We start from the raw sequence: 19,932 nt of genomic DNA, 5'->3' as shown, positions 1-19,932 counted from the left end.
GTACGGACGGAATAAAATTATTAACATAAACTGTTTTCTGCTTTTGCATAGATCTTTAAACCTGTAAGTTGCGTATAAATATTTGCACTTTAAAATAATTGTTATCTTAGCGTGCCAGACGGCTATTGTTCACTGACCGTTTCAAGGCGGCTATTGTCCACTGACCGTGCCAAGACGGTTATTGTTCATTAATCGTGCCAGACTGTTTTTGTTCACTGACCGTGCCAAGACGGCTATTGTTCACTGACCGTGCCTAGACGGTTATTGTTCATTGATCGTGCCAGACGGCTATTGTTCACTAATCGTGCCAGACTGTTATTGTTCACTGACCGTGCCAAGACGGCTATTGTCCACTGACCGTGCCAAGACGGTTATTGTTCATTAATCGTGCCAAGACGTTTATTGTTCACTAATCATGCCAAGACGGTTATTGCTCACTTATCGTACCAAGGCAGCTATTGTTTACTGACCGTGCCAAGGCAGCTATTGTTCACTGACCGTGTCAAGACGGCTATTGTTCACTGACCGTCAAGACGGTTATTGTTCACTGACCGTGCCAAGACGATTATTGTTCACTGACCTTGCCAAGACGGTTATTGTTCACTGACCTTGCCAAGACGGTTATTGTTTAATAATCGTGCCAGATGGTTGTTGTTCAATGACCGTGCAAAGACGGCTATTGTTCACTGACGGTACCAAGACGGTTATTGTTCACTGACCGTACAAAGACAGTAAGTGTTCACTGACCGTACCAAGACGGTTATTGTTCACTGACCGCGCCAATAAGGTTATTGTTCACTAATCGTGCCAGACAGTGTTTGTTCACTGATCGTGCCAAGACAGTTATTGTTCACTGACTGCGCCAAAGCGTTTATTGTTCACTGACCGTACCAAAACGGATATTGATAACTTACCGTACCAAGACGCGAATTGTTCACTGACCGTGCAAAGACGGTTATTGTTCACTGAACGTACAAATACCGTTATTATACACTGACCGTACCAAGTCGGCTATTGTTCACTGAGCCTGCAAAGACGGCTTTTGTTCTCTGACCCTGCCAAGACGGTTATTGTTCACTGACCCTGCCAAGAGGGCTATTGTTCACCTACACTGCCAAGACGGTTACTGATCACTGACCCTGCCTAGACGGCTATTGTTCACCTATCCTGCCAAGACGGTTATTGATCACTGACCCTGCCAAGGCGGTTATTGCTGACTGACCCTGCCAAGACGGTTGGTGTTCACTGACCGTAGCAAGACGGTTAGTGTTCACTGACCGTACCAAGACGGTTATTGTTCACTGACCGCACCAAGATGGTTATTGATAACTGACCGTACCAAGACGGCCATTTTTAAGTGACCATGCCAAGACGGCTATTTTGACTGACCCTGCCAATACGGTTTAGTGTTCACTAACCATGCCAAGACGGCTATTGTTCACTGACCCTGCCAAGACGGATATTGTCACTGACCCTGCCAAAACGGTCATTATTCACTGATCCTGCCAAGATTGTTATTGTTCACTGATCTTGCCAAAACGGTTAATTTTCACTGACCATGCCAAGACGGTTATTGTTCACTGACCTGCCAGACGGCTATTGTTCACTGACCATGCAAAGACGGCTATTGTTCACTGACCATGCAAAGACGGCTATTGTTCACTGACTCTGCCAAGACGGGTTTTCTTCGCTGACCATGCCAAGACGGCTATTGTTTACTGACCCTGCCAAGACGGCTATTGTTAACTGACCATGCCAAGACGGCTATTGTAAACTGACCCTGTCAAGACGGCTATTGTAAACTGACCATGCCAAGACGGCTATTGCTGACCGACCAATCCAAGATGGCCATTGTTAACCGACCATGCCAAGACGGCTATTTTTGACTGACTCTTCCAAGGCGGTTATTGTTAACTGACCATGCCAAGACGACGGTTATTGTTGACTGACCCTGCCAAGACGGCTATTGTTAACTGACCATGCCAAGACGGCTATTGTTCACTGACCATGCCAAGACGGGTTTTGTTCACTGACTCTGCCAAGACGGGTTTTTTTCGCTGACCATGCCAAGACGGCTATTGTTTACTGACCCTGCCAAGACGGCTATTGTTAACTGGCCATGCCAAGACGGCTTTTGTAAACTGACCCTGTCAAGACGGCTATTGTTAACTGACCATGCCAAGACGGCTATTGCTGACCGACCAATCCAAGATGGCCATTGTTAACCGACCATGCCAAGACGGCTATTTTTGACTGACTCTTCCAATGCGGTTATTGTTAACTGACCATGCTAAGACAGTTATTGTTGACTGACCCTGCCAAGACGGCTATTGTTTACTGATCATGCCAAGACGGCTATTGTAAACTGACCCTGCCAAGACGGCTATTGTAAACTGACCTTGCCAAGACGGTTATTGTTTAATAATCGTGCCAGATGGTTGTTGTTCAATGACCGTGCAAAGACGGCTATTGTTCACTGACCGTACCAAGACGGTTATTGTTCACTGACCGTACAAAGACGGTAAGTGTTCACTGACCGTACCAAGACGGTTATTGTTCACTGACCGCGCCAATAAGGTTATTGTTCACTAATCGTGCCAGACAGTGTTTGTTCACTGATCGTGCCAAGACAGTTATTGTTCACTGACTGCGCCAAAGCGTTTATTGTTCACTGACCGTACCAAAACGGATATTGATAACTTACCGTACCAAGACGCTTATTGTTCACTGACCGTGCAAAGACGGTTATTGTTCACTGAACGTACAAATACCGTTATTATACACTGACCGTACCAAGTCGGCTATTGTTCACTGAGCCTGCAAAGACGGCTTTTGTTCTCTGACCCTGCCAAGACGGTTATTGTTCACTGACCCTGCCAAGAGGGCTATTGTTCACCTACACTGCCAAGACGGTTACTGATCACTGACCCTGCCTAGACGGCTATTGTTCACCTATCCTGCCAAGACGGTTATTGATCACTGACCCTGCCAAGGCGGTTATTGCTCACTGACCCTGCCAAGACGGTTGGTGTTCACTGACCGTAGCAAGACGGTTAGTGTTCACTGACCGTACCTAGACGGTTATTGTAGGGTCAGGGTCAGTCAACAATAACCGTCGTCTTGGCATGGTCAGTTAACAATAACCGCCTTGGAAGAGTCAGTCAAAAATAGTCGTCTTGGCATGGTCGGTTAACAATGGCCATCTTGGATTGGTCGGTCAGCAATAGCCGTCTTGGCATGGTCAGTTAACAATAGCCGTCTTGGCAGGGTCAGTAAACAATAGCCGTCTTGGCATGGTCAGCGAAGAAAACCCGTCTTGGCAGAGTCAGTGAACAATAGCCGTCTTTGCATGGTCAGTGAACAATAGCCGTCTTTGCATGGTCAGTGAACAATAGCCGTCTGGCAGGTCAGTGAACAATAACCGTCTTGGCATGGTCAGTGAAAAATAACCGTTTTGGCAAGATCAGTGAACAATAACAATCTTGGCAGGATCAGTGAATAATGACCGTTTTGGCAGGGTCAGTGACAATATCCGTCTTGGCAGGGTCAGTGAACAATAGCCGTCTTGGCATGGTTAGTGAACACTAAACCGTATTGGCAGGGTCAGTCAAAAATAGCCGTCTTGGCATGGTCACTTAAAAATGGCCGTCTTGGTACGGTCAGTTATCAATAACCATCTTGGTGCGGTCAGTGAACAATAACCGTCTTGGTACGATCAGTGAACACTAACCGTCTTGCTACGGTCAGTGAACACCAACCGTCTTGGCAGGGTCAGTGAGCAATAACCGCCTTGGCAGGGTCAGTGATCAATAACCGTCTTGGCAGGATAGGTGAACAATAGCCGTCTAGGCAGGGTCAGTGATCAGTAACCGTCTTGGCAGGGTCAGTGAACAATAACCGTATTGGCAGGGTCAGTGAACAATAACCGTATTGGCAGGGTCAGAGAACAAAAGCCGTCTTTGCAGGCTCAGTGAACAATAGCCGACTTGGTACGGTCAGTGTATAATAACGGTATTTGTACGTTCAGTGAACAATAACCGTCTTTGCACGGTCAGTGAACATGGTCGGTTAACAATGGCCATCTTGGATTGGTCGGTCAGCAATAGCCGTCTTGGCATGGTCAGTTAACAATAGCCGTCTTGACAGGGTCAGTTTACAAAAGCCGTCTTGGCATGGCCAGTTAACAATAGCCGTCTTGGCAGGCTATTGTTAACTGACCATGCCAAGACGGCTATTGTTCACTGACCATGCCAAGACGGGTTTTGTTCACTGACTCTGCCAAGACGGGTTTTTTTCGCTGACCATGCCAAGACGGCTATTGTTTACTGACCCTGTCAAGACGGCTATTGTTAACTGGCCATGCCAAGACGGCTTTTGTAAACTGACCCTGTCAAGACGGCTATTGTTAACTGACCATGCCAAGACGGCTATTGCTGACCGACCAATCCAAGATGGCCATTGTTAACCGACCATGCCAAGACGGCTATTTTTGACTGACTCTTCCAAAGCGGTTATTGTTAACTGACCATGCTAAGACAGTTATTGTTGACTGACCCTGCCAAGACGGCTATTGTTAACTGATCATGCCAAGACGGCTATTGTAAACTGACCCTGCCAAGACGGCTATTGTAAACTGACCATGCCAAGACGGCTATTGCTGACCGACCAATCCAAGATGGCCATTGTTTACCGACCATGCCAAGACGGCTATTTTTGACTGACTCTTCCAAGACGGTTATTGTAAACTTACCATGCCAAGACGGTCATTGTTCACTGACCCTGCCTAGACGGTTATTTCTCTCACTGACCATGCCTAGACGGTTATTGTTTGCTGACCCTGCCAATACGGCTATTGTAAACTGACCATGCCAAGACGGTTATTGATGACTGACCGTGCAAAGACGGCTTTTGTTAACTGACTCTGACAAGACGGTTATTGTTCACTGACCCTGCCTTGACGGGTATTGTTCACTGACCGTGACAGATGGCTATTGTTCATTGACCGTACTAAGACGGTTATTGTTTAATGGCCATGCAAAGACGGCTATTGTTCACTGACCGTGCCTAGACGGTAATTGTTCACCAACCCTGCCAAGACGGTTATTGTTTACTGACCATGTCAAGGCGGCTATTGTTGACTGACCATGCCAAGACGGCTATTGTTAACTGACCATGCCAAGACGGCTATTGTAACGATTCGTGCCATTAATCACTGATCGTTTCAATAGGGTAAGCATTCATTGACCGTGCAAAAACGGTTACCCCAACATTTTCCAGTGCCAATTTGTCACCAATAGTAACGTTGTTTCTCATGATTAGTATTTAATTGACCTTGATAAATTTCCCTTTAAATAGAAGCTTGGAGTGTCCCTGTTTTCCATTGTTTTTTATCGTTCACTGTTGTGTAGCAAATTCAAATCTGCGTTATCCACATATATATATATCTTTACAGAGTTTACCGAGTCGAGGGCTCCGTCATTAATTGGATGATACAACAGCCATTCCAACAGCCGCTGCAGCTTGTTGTTCCATTCGTACTTTGTTGTGTTTGTCAGCTGGTCAAGTAAACGCTTAATTTAAAAGGAAAAACGGGTTTTGTTTTTCCCATACGGTAACGTAGATGTTCTAACTACGCAAGTACTTCTGCTTTGGTCATTTACTCAAAGTGTTTTTTTTATTATTCGATAAACAATACAGACGAAAACTGTGCTTAGAAATCAGAAGAATTTGGTTTGTCATTTGATAAATTCAATATGAACCAAAACGTAATTCCAAGTATAATGTATATTATTTTGGCGTAAAGACACAAAGGCTATGGTACTACTCAACAATGTCTTCGAAAACAGTTCACGGAATAACACAACACATAAATTAAATAGATTAAAGTTTATTACAGTAAAGTTATTCAGACAGTACTAGAACTGTAAATGGATTTCGAGGAGGTCAAATATACAAAGTAAGAATGAACAGTTATACTTCGAATCTAAATGATGAGGTAAGGTTTTTATTCGGCTTTCTGCCAGTGCACCATATTTTTTCCTGTTGCAGGATAATGAAACACTTGTCAGTTAAGTCTGACGTAGAGTCCATTTTTTTGTAAAGAAAGAAGGGTTTTAAGTTCAAAAAAACAGTATTCATCAGTTTCGTTCTTTGTTTTGAAAACATTGCAGCACTAATTTTAAGTTATCTGCTAGATTCGATACCGCTCCTAGAAATCGTCATGAAATGGCCCCCTGAACCATAGTTCTTAGGGTTAATTATGTATTTATCAAATAAATGCTTTAATGCGATACATTTTTTAGTGTTCAACACACTATTTTGTCCAATGAGATGGAAGTATTACTCAACTTATTTCAGTAAATTAGCAGTCAGCCGTTAGTGATTTTAATGATGTAAACAGTGGCTTGGCAATAAGTGGTTAATTACACAACATCATGTAAACCACTAAAAACATACTGCTAAGTTATACTTACAAAACCTAAATGGTAATGCGACTGCCTCTTATCAAATCAGTTAATTTTGCAAGTACATACAGAGAGTATTTAACCATTACGTAGTGTTTGAGATCAATCGTGGTATACTGACCCAGCCTCTGGTTAAATTTACCGGTAGTGAGTGACCACAATGATGATACGGAGGATTAAAAATGTACTGCCATCTTATTGAAAATACAATCATTTCGAACACCAAGTTATAAAAGACTGAAACTGAAACTGAATAAAAGTTGAATTGGTATTGTCAGTTTATGGTTCCGTTAAAACGTAAACACTAAGTAACACAGGTGATGATCATTAAAATATTATTATAATGGATACTTAATATTCGCATGATGTGTACACACTGCAGCTCACCTGCCTGGCTTGTATTCAGTAGTGTTCTTAAATGGATATTGGAACGGTGTAGCTAATCGGATAACGTGTTATTAACAGACATATACAGTGAATAAAGTCAATGATATATGTGAACATAAAATTAACTTAAGATGGATATTGAATACAACCCAGCTGTATGTACAAGCACATCATAATACTTAGGTAAAGTTCATACAAATATTTCTAATTACACATGTATTAAAATATTGACTTTATGGCTCGGACATAGCAATTTGTTATTATACATTTAATGTTTTTTACTGATTTTGCAAACAGGGGTATCCGCTTGAACTGATGTCGGTATGTTAACGGTGAAATTAAAACAATGTGGCCACAAGGTTCTATATAGTGAGTGTAAATTTTCTGAAGATTGGTCCAGCTGTTCAGCTTCATCTAAGCCCCCCCCCCCTCCCCCGATGCTTATTTCTACATAATATGCCTCAAAACAATGTCATCGAACAATACCATATACGACTATTAACCAAATCATAAATAACTCACTATCTTAAACAAATCATAGGTAACTACCATACTTATTTGTTTAACAAAGTTTACTTTGATTTAAATTACAGTGCGAAAAAGCACAATTTTACAAGAGCATCATTCATTACAGCGGCTCTGCAAAGTGTATTGCTTGTGGTGGATCAGCCTATTGAAAACACACTTGACTGGCAATCCAGGGGTAGCAGGTTCGATACCCAGCCTCACCACTTAAAATACTAACCGTCTGTCAAGAAGTACGTTAAATGGGGGTCCCGTGAGACAGTATTTTACATTGTGCCATACACTGAGATACGTTAAAGACCCAGGGTCTTACATTCAGTTTGTGCACTTTGCTCCAAAAACCTTGCAAGTAACAACATCATCGAAAGAATCGATGAATGGGCCCTGCCCGAGTGCGAGAATAGAAATAAACTCTGAACCACCCACCTCAATATAAAATATAAAAAAAATGTCGTATGAATTGTGAGCTTAATCCCTGAATCAACGATAAAAATAAAATAAAAACAATATCTTTAATAATTGTTTTAACATGAGCAGTACAATTCTCTATTTTGCCGAAAATAGGGTTAGTAAATGATTTAAATGTTGCGTGGAATGCGAACAAACCGCCTGAATTAATGAAAATAAAATTTATCACCAGACTTTTGTTGTACCTTATTATTTTAAAATGAGACCACAGATGTTTTTTTGCCGAAAACTGTTCGTTATTTATTAAAATTACATATGGAGTGTGAACCAAATGCTTGTATCAATGATAAAATATCATCAAACGTCCCCACATAAGAGCCCCAGGGTTAATAGTTAGTTTTAGTTGAGACAGAAAATGGTCATTTTTTGTCGAAAAGCGTTTGATTTTAAAACATATGTTCAAATTGGTATCTGCTGGTTGTGGACTGGTGTTTGTGCGTAAAAGGAAGTAAAATAGCCAATGTCAACAATGCATTAAACAATCTGCGAGCGAGTCGATCTTATGTAACAATACTGCCGGTATATTCATTGTAAAATAATGTTTATATTACAAGATGGCAACTATTATTAATGTAAATTATTTTTAATCAATTCAAACAATGTCATAAGCGTGATTACAAGAACTGGTATGAACGTGAGGGGGTTGAGCAGGACGGATTGCCCACCGCAAGTTCTTGTGTGATAATTGCTGTAACACATCTCCGATATGGACGGGTCGATAGCGATCGAAACATGGTAGGTGAAGTCTGAAAATACATGAAATTGTGTAGTCTAAGTCTGAAAATACGAAAAATCGTGTAGACTAAGTCTGAAAATACATAAAATCGTGTAGCCTGAAAATACATGAAATTGTGTAGTCTAAGTCTGAAAAGACATAAAATCGTGTAGCCTGAAAATACATGAAATTGTGTAGTCTAAGTCTGAAAATACAAAAAATCGTGTAGACTAAGTCTGAAAATACATAAAATCGTGTAGCCTGAAAATACATGAAATTGTGAAGACTAAGTCTGAAAATACATAAAATCGTGTAGCCTGAAAATACATGAAATTGTGTAGTTTGAAAATACATTTAAACGTGTAGTCTGAAAATACATAACATGAGGGCCAAGATGGTCCTAATTCGCTCATTTGATTGGACAAAGGGTTCCTAAGTTATTAATCGGACAACATACAACGTTTTCCATATAGACATTATCATAAAGAGAAAAGTAGCTCGCCCCCTGGCGGCCACGTTATTTTTTACGAATCAACATGGGGTGAAGGAATTTGAGAGAGGGTCGAATGAACATGTGTGTGGTTTATTTTAAAACAAGGCCAGCGGATTCTAAGAAGATTTCCAAATATTTACATATAGAAATATAGCGAAAAGTAGCCCCGACCACTGACGTCCAAATTGTGTTACGAACCAACGTTGGGGTATGAATTTGATACAGGGTCACCTAAGGAGCATTTCTGTGAAATTATGATCAAATGAGGCCAGCGACTTCTGATGTTTTTTGGTTGTCATAGCAACCGGAGTTCTGTATGGAACAACTTTTATTGAAGGAATCTGGATGAAAACTACCTAAAGATCAGTCCTGTGATGTTTGGTTGGAATTGGCTAAGTGGTTTAGGGGAAGAAGTAGTATGATGGAAAATGTTGACGACTGACGGACGGACGACGGAAAATCACCCTATCACAATAGTTGTGCTGTTATCTGTTATTTCATTTAAACATATTTTTACCCACTTCTGTTAAATCAATAGACATGTGTCATTTGAGGAGATAGCCTTTGAATATAGAAAATAAATAAAGATTTCGCAACACTTTAATTTGTTCGATATTGATTCTGAGTCGTTGATAATTGTCTGAATTTTAGCCAGGCAACCAAGTTGGGTATTTTAGACCCACTTTGAACAGTGGCATGCAGAACTTCCATATTATGTTGGCACCCAAGACTCTTACTATAATAATTTGATTGCACCACCATTGGGGAGCTTAATATATTCAAGAAGGCGTCTAAGATAATCTGTGGTCAAATATACAATATTCGTAGAAATATATATGCATATACCACTACATTTAGTCACAAGTCATTACGTTTTTAGTTTTCAAATGAAGAAAAAGCGTAAAAATATAATATCATGTTACACCATCCTGCCATAAATTGAAGGAGCAACAACTGTGTCATGATTTACTGAAAGCGCTGAAATCGTTGAAAGGCTGCAGAGGCGATGAGTGTGATTTTTCTTTATTACAATTCTGTTCACAGGCAATAAAAATCGATTCTAAAAACTATTTTCAGTGGCCACAAACTGTAACATATAAGTGCCTTCATTACCTAAGCATAGGCAATGTAAATTGACGATTTTTAAATACAATTAGATAGTTTGTTAACAGTATCTTATTAACCCGTATGTACTAGGATATATGAACACTTCTCAGGTTTATTGCCAGTGCGACGTTAATTAAAGAAACCCGATATTGTTGAGAACGTTTCAACTATTAGTAGTAGTTAAAGAAAGACAACACATTTCTTTATACTGCGTATGATTTTTATCATTTATTCCCCTTAGTTCTTCGGCAAGATTTAAATATGACTAATCGGTTTGCTTTTAAAATCATATTAACGCTGCAACCTTATGAACGTGTTTAAACAAAGTGGTCTTTTAATTCGCAATATTTTAAACCGCGTAACATCATACGTCCCATTGTGTAACCCAGGCACATTGATAGTTGTACAGCATGTTATCACTAACTTGTGAGCATAAAGTATCTGGCCTCGCTGATGGCTCCGTCGCCGGCGGCGCTCCATCCCAGCACCCTCAGTGAGTAGACCGTGTTTTGCTGAAGGCCGCTCACTATTGCATGCTCCTCCATGTATGTCTTGGTGTCTACAGCTGTCCGAACGTCCTCCTGGATTTTCCATACACGTACCTGAAATAGACAAATATAAGTTGTCATTCAATGGAGTAATTTTAAAATCCCTTGACAAACATGTGGAATTAAATGTGGAAAGGGTAGTTCTCGATTCATATTTACTACATACTTGTTGAGCGAAGGGTAGTTCTCGATTCATATTTACTACATACTTGTTGAGCGAAGGGTAGTACTCGATACATATTTACTACATACTTGTTGAGCGAAGGGTAGTACTCGATACATATTTACTACATTCTTGTTGAGCGAAGGGTAGTACTCGATACATATTTACTACATACTTGTTGAGCGAAGGGTAGTACTCGATACATATTTACTACATACTTGTTGAGCGAAGGGTAGTACTCGATACATATTTACTACATACTTGTTGAGCGAAGGGTAGTACTCGATACATATTTACTACATACTTTTTGAGCGAAGGGTAGTACTCGATACATATTTACTACATACTTTTTGAGCGAAGGGTAGTACTCGATACATATTTACTACATACTTGTTGAGCGAAGGGTAGTACTCGATACATATTTACTACATTCTTGTTGAGCGAAGGGTAGTACTCGATACATATTTACTACATACTTGTTGAGCGAAGGGTAGTACTCGATACATATTTACTACATACTTTTTGAGCGAAGGGTAGTACTCGATACATATTTACTACATACTTGTTGAGCGAAGGGTAGTACTCGATACATATTTACTACATACTTGTTGAGCGAAGGGTAGTACTCGATACATATTTGTTGAACGACAATGACACCTATCTTAATCACCATTGATGACAAATGTATACGCGTTCAAAGTTAAATAAAAAAACGTGTGCCGTGAAATAGTTTGTAGTCAATAAGAACCAGAAATAAATGAAACAATCTATGTGTAGCAATTATGTTCTTGTAACATATTAACACATATGCAAGTGAAACGAAACAAGCATAAGCATATATTACATCATCAATTATGTGATTTATGGAAACTTGGTGATAAGGATGTTCAACCCTCATGATATCGTATGTTCCTGTTGATTGAACATCGTAGCGATAACATACTGTGGTATAGCACTACTGTTAAGAAAATAATAATATAATATCAACATAACAAACTGGTATCGTAGCATAGAATACATTGTGGCTTTACTAAACAACTGTGCAGCATATATAATACATGTTACCATAACAACTACTTGTGTACAGAATGCCAACAATTCAAAACGTACTCAAACGATAGAGGTTATATGGGAAATGTTTTCGCATTATATAAATGAGGTGATTTAAAACTAACGTTAACTCGTTACGTTATGCAAAATTCGAAACCCACTAATTACACCGTGTGCAGTCGTGCCGATGTGAAGCGGCGGAAGTGACGCCGGTTTATGGTACAGAACAAGACCAGGGGTTAGACATTTCATCAAAGAAATCGAAAACAATGTAAGATGTTTCACAAACAAAGTTGCAAGATGACCTCATGTTAGCCTTGATGCTGTTCAATGTATATATTTCCTTTATTCCACTACTAACCGGTAACCGGCAGTACTTCCACCACTTCACCTCCTAATGACTGGACATGGTAAATTAAATACACGCCCGGTATTTGTTGTGTACACTCACCAGGTAGCCTTCAACCGAACATTCGTCGTAGTTCTCCACCACCCCCTGCCACGTGACGTAAATACTATAGGGACCGTTCTGATCAACCTTTACGTGGATTGGAAAATTCCTCAGAACTGAAATAGAAACAAACTATAGTAAAATAATAATATAAATATTAGTCTGACATTGCGTACTAATGAAAAGTAATAAAATGTGAAAAAGACAATAAGATTTGGATTGTTATTATTTATTGATCCAGAAAACATAATTGAATGTATTGAGAACTTGTATGCACACTCTAGATGTGACTTGAAAGACAGGGAGATTCTGCTAGCATAATTCGCCGGACATGCCTGACATTGTTGAAGAGAACGCATTTACTGTCCGTTTTCGGTCAGTAATAAGTGTGTTAAGTTAGCCGAATGTTTTGCCATGCTGTCCACGTCAGCGTGAAATATAGCTTCTGATGCTCACTCGGTGAAATATATTACGATTTTACACTGAAACAAATAATTATTCTCTACGTATTTCTTAATCAAATAAAAGAGTCACATGGATTACTTTGACCACATCTGACAAACCACCTCCGTTTGATGGTAATTTTGTGGTACACAGAAAGATAAACGAATACGTACGTGAAATTGCATAAAGGCAATTATTAGGTACAGAACTCAATTATTAAGAATTTCATCTTTCGCGGGTTTTTAAAGATCCGCCTGCTGCCACTCATTCGATACACACTCCATGCGTCAGAGTTTGCGTTGAAAATGTGTCAGCCTGTATCTTAATCATTAAAATGTTACTTCATGTCATCTAACTTTTACTTAAGTAATGTTTAAAGGTTTTTAGTATGTACATACAAACATAAATCGATCGACTCGACGCAAAATCGTAACCATTTATTTTACAGAAAGTACATACGAACAGCCTTTTACATTTTAGTGGTCAACATTTTATTGTGAAAACTACCCACTGAGTGGGCCAGCCATGGTTTATATCTACCGGTTCACCTGACTAAAATCAATAAGGGCTCACTGCTGTTACATCGAAATTAAGTTATTGGCAAATTTGAAGTACATGTATACTGCCTTTTCGTTGGACGAAACAAATATGTTGGTTACTAGTGATCATTTCTAAGGATTAATGTACACAACATACAAATAATATGTTACAAATCGCTCTTGAAAGAGTATAAAGATCACATGATGACAGACCCTAATTGCGACAGAGGAGTTGAACCAACACTATTATACCTTTTACTGTCTTATGGATTTCTTCGATATAACTCGATATATATCCACCATATTTGTCAGGACTATGTTCATGGTCATGTTTTTAGTGTTTGCCTGATACTGTTTTTATTTACTTGATCTGATAACGGTAACCTTGCAAGGTGCGTTCACATCAGTTGTTTAAGTAATAAATCCCGATAAAGGATTGTAAGCGCAAATCATTGTGAATTGGTTTCATTGTCAAAGGGACCGGTGGTAACATGGGGGAAATTTTCAAATGTTATGATATTATGTTCGAAACTGCAAACGTCTGAAAAATTAGAAAACAAACTGTGTGCCTTTCATGAAAAAATCAAGGCCTCATTTTACAAGCAATTCATAACTCTGTACTTAGAAGTTTTGAGGATGAATCTGTTCAAAAGAAAATCATACATCCATTTCAACATATTTTTCTGTAATAAGGAGTAAAATCAAGTTTACGAAAGAAGATTTTAACAGATTTCGGCTCAAAAAGCAACTTCATTTTTTTGGACAAAAAACTTAATTATTGCACAACATGCATATTGAATGATTTTAAATCACTAAGGTGTGTATGCCAACCTGTTCTGACGAGCATATTCAATGTTACGGTGAACGTTTGTAATATAAAGCAGTTGAAACGAAAATCATAAAATTCATTTCAGTTTTTCGCTTCTCATTTCTTACTGTCGATGTCAGTCAAGTAGACATGTATTGTAAACTTGAGTATGCATGGTAATATATGTATTCATTTTCTTTGAAATAGTGTGACCCATCTTTCTTTTCATATATAGATTTTTTGAACAATAATTGAGTGCTTTTTAGAAAGAAATTCTAGGCAACAATATTTTCATTGCCTTTATTTTGGTGTTAAAATTCATTCGTCGATACAGCTGGGAACATTATCAAAATACCGTTTGTTGTCGAATGTTGACTATATAATAAATGTAATAAGCAATTGATTCTGATAAAAAAAATCAGTCTTGGTTTGATGGAGAAGTATTTATTTTAGACTTACTGGCCGTTTCTAGGTAAGTCGGTAGTCCCATGAATTATCGGTAAAGCTATTCTGGTCTGTTCGTGTGCTGGTATTTGTGTATGTGGTGTGGTGTGTTCGTGTGCTGGTATTTGTGTATGTGGTGTGGTGTGTTCGTGTGCTGGTATTTGTGTATGTGGTGTGGTGTGTTCGTGTGCTGGCATTTGTGTATGTGGTGTGGTCTGTTCGTGTGCTGGCATTTGTGTATGTGGTGTGGTATGTTCGTGTGCTGGTATTTGTGTATGTGGTGTGGTCTGTTCGTGTGCTGGTATTTGTGTATGTGGTGTGGTCTGTTCGTGTGCTGGTATTTGTGTATGTGGTGTGGTCTGTTCGTGTGCTGGTATTTGTGTATGTGGTGTGGTCTGTTCGTGTGCTGGTATTTGTGTATGTGGTGTAGTGTGTTCGTGTGCTGGCATTTGTGTATGTGGTGTGGTCTGTTCGTGTGCTGGCATTTGTGTATGTGGTGTGGTATGTTCGTGTGCTGGTATTTGTGTATGTGGTGTGGTCTGTTCGTGTGCTGGTATTTGTGTATGTGGTGTGGTCTGTTCGTGTGCTGGTATTTGTGTATGTGGTGTGGTCTGTTCTTGTGCTGGTATTTGTGTATGTGGTGTGGTCTGTTCGTGTGCTGGTATTTGTGTATGTGGTGTGGTCTGTTCGTGTGCTGGTATTTGTGTATGTGGTGTGGTCTGTTCGTGTGCTGGTATTTGTGTATGTGGTGTGGTCTGTTCGTGTGCTGGTATTTGTGTATGTGGTGTGGTCTGTTCGTGTGCTGGTATTTGTGTATGTGGTGTGGTCTGTTCGTGTGCTGGTATTTGTGTATGTGGTGTGGTATGTTCGTGTGCTGGTATTTGTGTATGTGGTGTGGTATGTTCGTGTGCTGGTATTTGTGTATGTGGTGTGGTCTGTTCGTGTGCTGGTATTTGTGTATGTGGTGTGGTCTGTTCGTGTGCTGGTATTTGTGTATGTGGTGTGGTCTGTTCGTGTGCTGGTATTTGTGTATGTGGTGTGGTGTGTTCGTGTGCTGGTATTTGTGTATGTGGTGTGGTGTGTTCGTGTGCTGGTATTTGTGTATGTGGTGTGGTGTGTTCGTGTGCTGGCATTTGTGTATGTGGTGTGGTCTGTTCGTGTGCTGGCATTTGTGTATGTGGTGTGGTATGTTCGTGTGCTGGTATTTGTGTATGTGGTGTGGTCTGTTCGTGTGCTGGTATTTGTGTATGTGGTGTGGTCTGTTCGTGTGCTGGTATTTGTGTATGTGGTGTGGTCTGTTCGTGTGCTGGTATTTGTGTATGTGGTGTGGTCTGTTCGTGTGCTGGTATTTGTGTATGTGGTGTGGTCTGTTCGTGTGCTGGTATTTGTGTATGTGGTGTGGTCTGTTCGTGTGCTGGTATTTGTGTATGTGGTGTGGTCTGTTCGTGTGCTGGTATTTGTGTATGTGGTGTGGTCTGTTCGTGTGCTGGTATTTGTGTATGTGGTGTGGTCTGTTCGTGTGCTGGTATTTGTGTATGTGGTGTGGTCTGTTCGTGTGCTGGTATTTGTGTATGTGGTGTGGTCTGTTCGTGTGCTGGTATTTGTGTATGTGGTGTGGTATGTTCGTGTGCTGGTATTTGTGTATGTGGTGTGGTATGTTCGTGTGCTGGTATTTGTGTATGTGGTGTGGTCTGTTCGTGTGCTGGTATTTGTGTATGTGGTGTGGTCTGTTCGTGTGCTGGTATTTGTGTATGTGGTGTGGTCTGTTCGTGTGCTGGTATTTGTGTATGTGGTGTGGTCTGTTCGTGTGCTGGTATTTGTGTATGTGGTGTGGTCTGTTCGTGTGCTGGTATTTGTGTATGTGGTGTGGTCTGTTCGTGTGCTGGTATTTGTGTATGTGGTGTGGTGTGTTCGTGTGCTGGTATTTGTGTATGTGGTGTGGTCTGTTCGTGTGCGGGTATTTGTGTATGTGGTGTGGTGTGTTCGTGTGCTGGTATTTGTGTATGTTGTGTGGTCTGTTCGTGTGCTGGTATTTGTGTATGTGGTGTGGTCTGTTCGTGTGCTGGTATTTGTGTATGTGGTGTGGTATGTTCGTGTGCTGGCATTTGTGTATGTGGTGTAGTCTGTTCGTGTGCTGGCATTTGTGTATGTGGTGTGGTATGTTCGTGTGCTGGTATTTGTGTATGTGGTGTGGTCTGTTCGTGTGCTGGTATTTGTGTATGTGGTGTGGTCTGTTCGTGTGCTGGTATTTGTGTATGTGGTGTGGTGTGTTCGTGTGTTGGTATTTGTGTATGTGGTGTGGTCTGTTCTTGTGCTGGTATTTGTGTATGTGGTGTGGTCTGTTCGTGTGCTGGTATTTGTGTATGTGGTGTGGTCTGTTCGTGTGCTGGTATTTGTGTATGTGGTGTGGTCTGTTCGTGTGCTGGTATTTGTGTATGTGGTGTCTGTCTCCAGTTCATTTAGTATCTTTTGGAACCTTGCTTTGTGCATCGAAACAAAGTTTATTTTTTTAATTTTCGACAACTGGGCTTATCCCTGTGTTCATTGTATTTTTACAGAGAGTACCATGTAGTTTTAATTGTATTTTTTACAGAGAGTACATCTCCAGTATACATAATTTACATACTACAAAGTATTAAAGTTACAAATTTGATATAACATTAATTCAATATAAATGTATAAGCATTCACGTGTCAGATGATCATAAAAATGCTTTTTTTCCTTTGTAAAATGAAATCGTTTTCGATGTTACGAGGATATAGCATGTTGTTAAATGATACCTTTCTTGTAAACTATGTATTATTAATTATAAAGGTATGGAAATCAATTATATCAACATCAAAACTCCAATCCATGACTAATAATATCTGTCATGTGTTCCGGATAGAAAAATCCGACCCGAGGGCACCTGCGTTGCCAGGTAACGAGGCTTGCCGAGTTACCGGCTACGCAGCGTGCCCGAAGGTCGGATTTTTCTATCCGGAACGGACACATGATAGATATTTTTTCTAGCATACTTTTAATTACATTTTTTGTGAAGAAGATACATAAGAAAGCGCGTGTTTGTACATTTAACCAAAAAGCGCGTGCGATGATGTTTACTGACGTCATGACGCGCAGTAATTTGTATTCACTGCATACGTCAATAAGTTCCTTCGATATCACGTCTTTTAAGGGCTATTTTGTTTTGTTTATTTTTGTAAAGTTAATGTTAATCGAACTCATCTTTTGAATTCTCATAACTATGGTTACATTTAGTGTTTAATAAAAGAAAATGAAAGTATAACGTCACAGCGCGTGACTCATCTTGCATGGGGGGTGCCAGATGGAGTTTTCCAGCACGGCTGAATTCACCGGAAATACCGATCCGGTGTGCTAGAAAGTAAAATGCATCTGGTAATTGACCTAGAGACTGGGTTCATTGACAGAAATAGTTACTATGTAGCAATATCGACGTTCCTATTAAACAGCCTTAGACAATTTCTTTTTTAAGTGGCATCACGATAGATTCTATTGTCTTAATGTACCCATTGTATGTTTCATGGAGTGGTTATTTTCACACTAGTCCCATGCTCTTATTGGCCGTATTACCGACTTTTAAAAAAAACAGATAAAAGTCTTACGAAGTAAGCATCTCCGTATTCACAATCATAGGCTTCGAATCCACCTTATTACATATTATATATTGATATTTGTGTATCACTGTGTGGGAACTGACACCGGATATAGCTCAAAAAGTGATAAGTAAACAGACAATTATGCAGTTGTTTTTCTTAACCAGAGGTAAGATCTTGCTGTGTTAACGCATATCTACCGTATCCACAAATAAAGCAAGTGTTTGAATTAATAGCTGAATGCTAAATTTGGCCTTTGGTATACTTTAAAGTGCTTAAGATTTAGCAGACTTCGTAAAATGTTTCTTCAAACCTGAGCTGATCACCCCAAAACTTTCAGAATTTCGACAAGTATTGTTATTTTTAGGAAATATATCGAATAAATAAAAAAAATCTGAATCGAAGGATTTCACTAGCATAAGCTCAACTATTTTTATTTTGAGATATGGCAATGTAACTTTTAAACTGTTAAAGATATGCCCTTAGAAATGTTCACAGTACTGTACTGGGGATAGCCGTATTATGTACTGGGGATAGTTTCAAAGTTGAGAAATTTGTGTCCTGGTGATAACATATAAAATGGGACAAAATGGATAGTAACATTGTTAATATACAATATACATGTATATGTCTATTTCGAACTTTCAAATAATCTGCAAAAAGTGAGATTACAATTTGATAAGAAATTATTAAGCAAACTTTAGTTAACAATGAGTTTGATCCATGCTCTCCTAAATGAACGTATATGCACGCTGCGTAAATATCAGGGCTGCTCACAATACATTCTTTCTCACTGAAATGAACGAACAGAGACCATTATTCTGTTCTAAGTAATACCAAAATCGAACCAAGCTAAGAAAAAAGCTTTACGTGTTACAAATTTGATCCCACTATCTCATTCCCTACTGGTGACTTTCTGTGTGTAAAAACGTACCTACTTTATTTACAAAGCAATACTATATATATGAATAGCAAACATCACAAAAATTCTACGGCCATATGTTTTGTGTTACTCAATAAATCAGATTACCGGCGTATTTCAAATATTTAGATAGTGATGCTTGTGAAAAACACATCATGGTTAACTAATATGTATGAATGAAACAGTTTTAAGTGCATACAGATACAAAAAACAACATTGAACAATTTCCCTCGAGCTCGCGTATAGATAAATAGCCGTAATCATTATCACAGTCTCGTTATTCTAAATACATCGTTACTATCCTCAGTCCACTTAATAGCTATCCCCTGTGCAGTTATTTATTTGCTTCATCTATCCCCAGTACACTGCCAGGCCATCAAAAGGTATGAATATCTCCGTAACAACAAAATATATCATATTGATATTATACACATTACTAAATTATAGAATTACAATGAAATCGCTCGATTCAGTTTTTATTCTTATTTTCAATTTACTGATTTATGTTTGAAATCGTACCACATAAATTAACATTTGTGAGCGATCATGCAACTTTCGGAGTGAATTGGGCTATTATACAAAAGAGGAGACATATTTCCATCATAGTCGTATATTGCACTGTATCAAGTAATTCAAAACTCTTCGATTTTGTTAAATATATCAACATTTAATTCAAAAAATGATAGAAAACTGACCATGTGTCAAAATCAAACGCTTATCGATTGATCATTTTTTAGCTATATCCGGTGTCCATTCCCAAACAGTGTGTATACAAGTGCTAAATCCAGTG

At 39.4% G+C, this 19,932-nt stretch overlaps 1 protein-coding gene across 1 annotated transcript in view; it reads right to left on the bottom strand.

Annotated features, from left to right (window-relative positions):
• Positions 1 to 5,875: 5,875 nt before the first annotated feature.
• LOC128246855 (contactin-4-like) overlaps positions 5,876 to 19,932 on the bottom strand; it is a 102,992-nt gene continuing 88,935 nt past the window's right edge. The window contains exons 26-28 of the mRNA XM_052965349.1: positions 12,372 to 12,487; positions 10,584 to 10,761; positions 5,876 to 8,590 (exon numbers count right to left, since the gene is read on the bottom strand). Of these exons, the coding sequence (XP_052821309.1) occupies positions 8,412 to 8,590; positions 10,584 to 10,761; positions 12,372 to 12,487 (473 nt within the window). The 3' untranslated portion in view covers positions 5,876 to 8,411. The remainder of the gene's footprint in view (positions 8,591 to 10,583; positions 10,762 to 12,371; positions 12,488 to 19,932) is intronic.

Source organism: Mya arenaria, chromosome 9 (assembly GCF_026914265.1).
Source record: "Mya arenaria isolate MELC-2E11 chromosome 9, ASM2691426v1".
NCBI classification, from domain to species: Eukaryota; Metazoa; Mollusca; class Bivalvia; order Myida; family Myidae; genus Mya; species Mya arenaria.
This window is presented reverse-complemented; position numbering and strand designations above follow the sequence as displayed.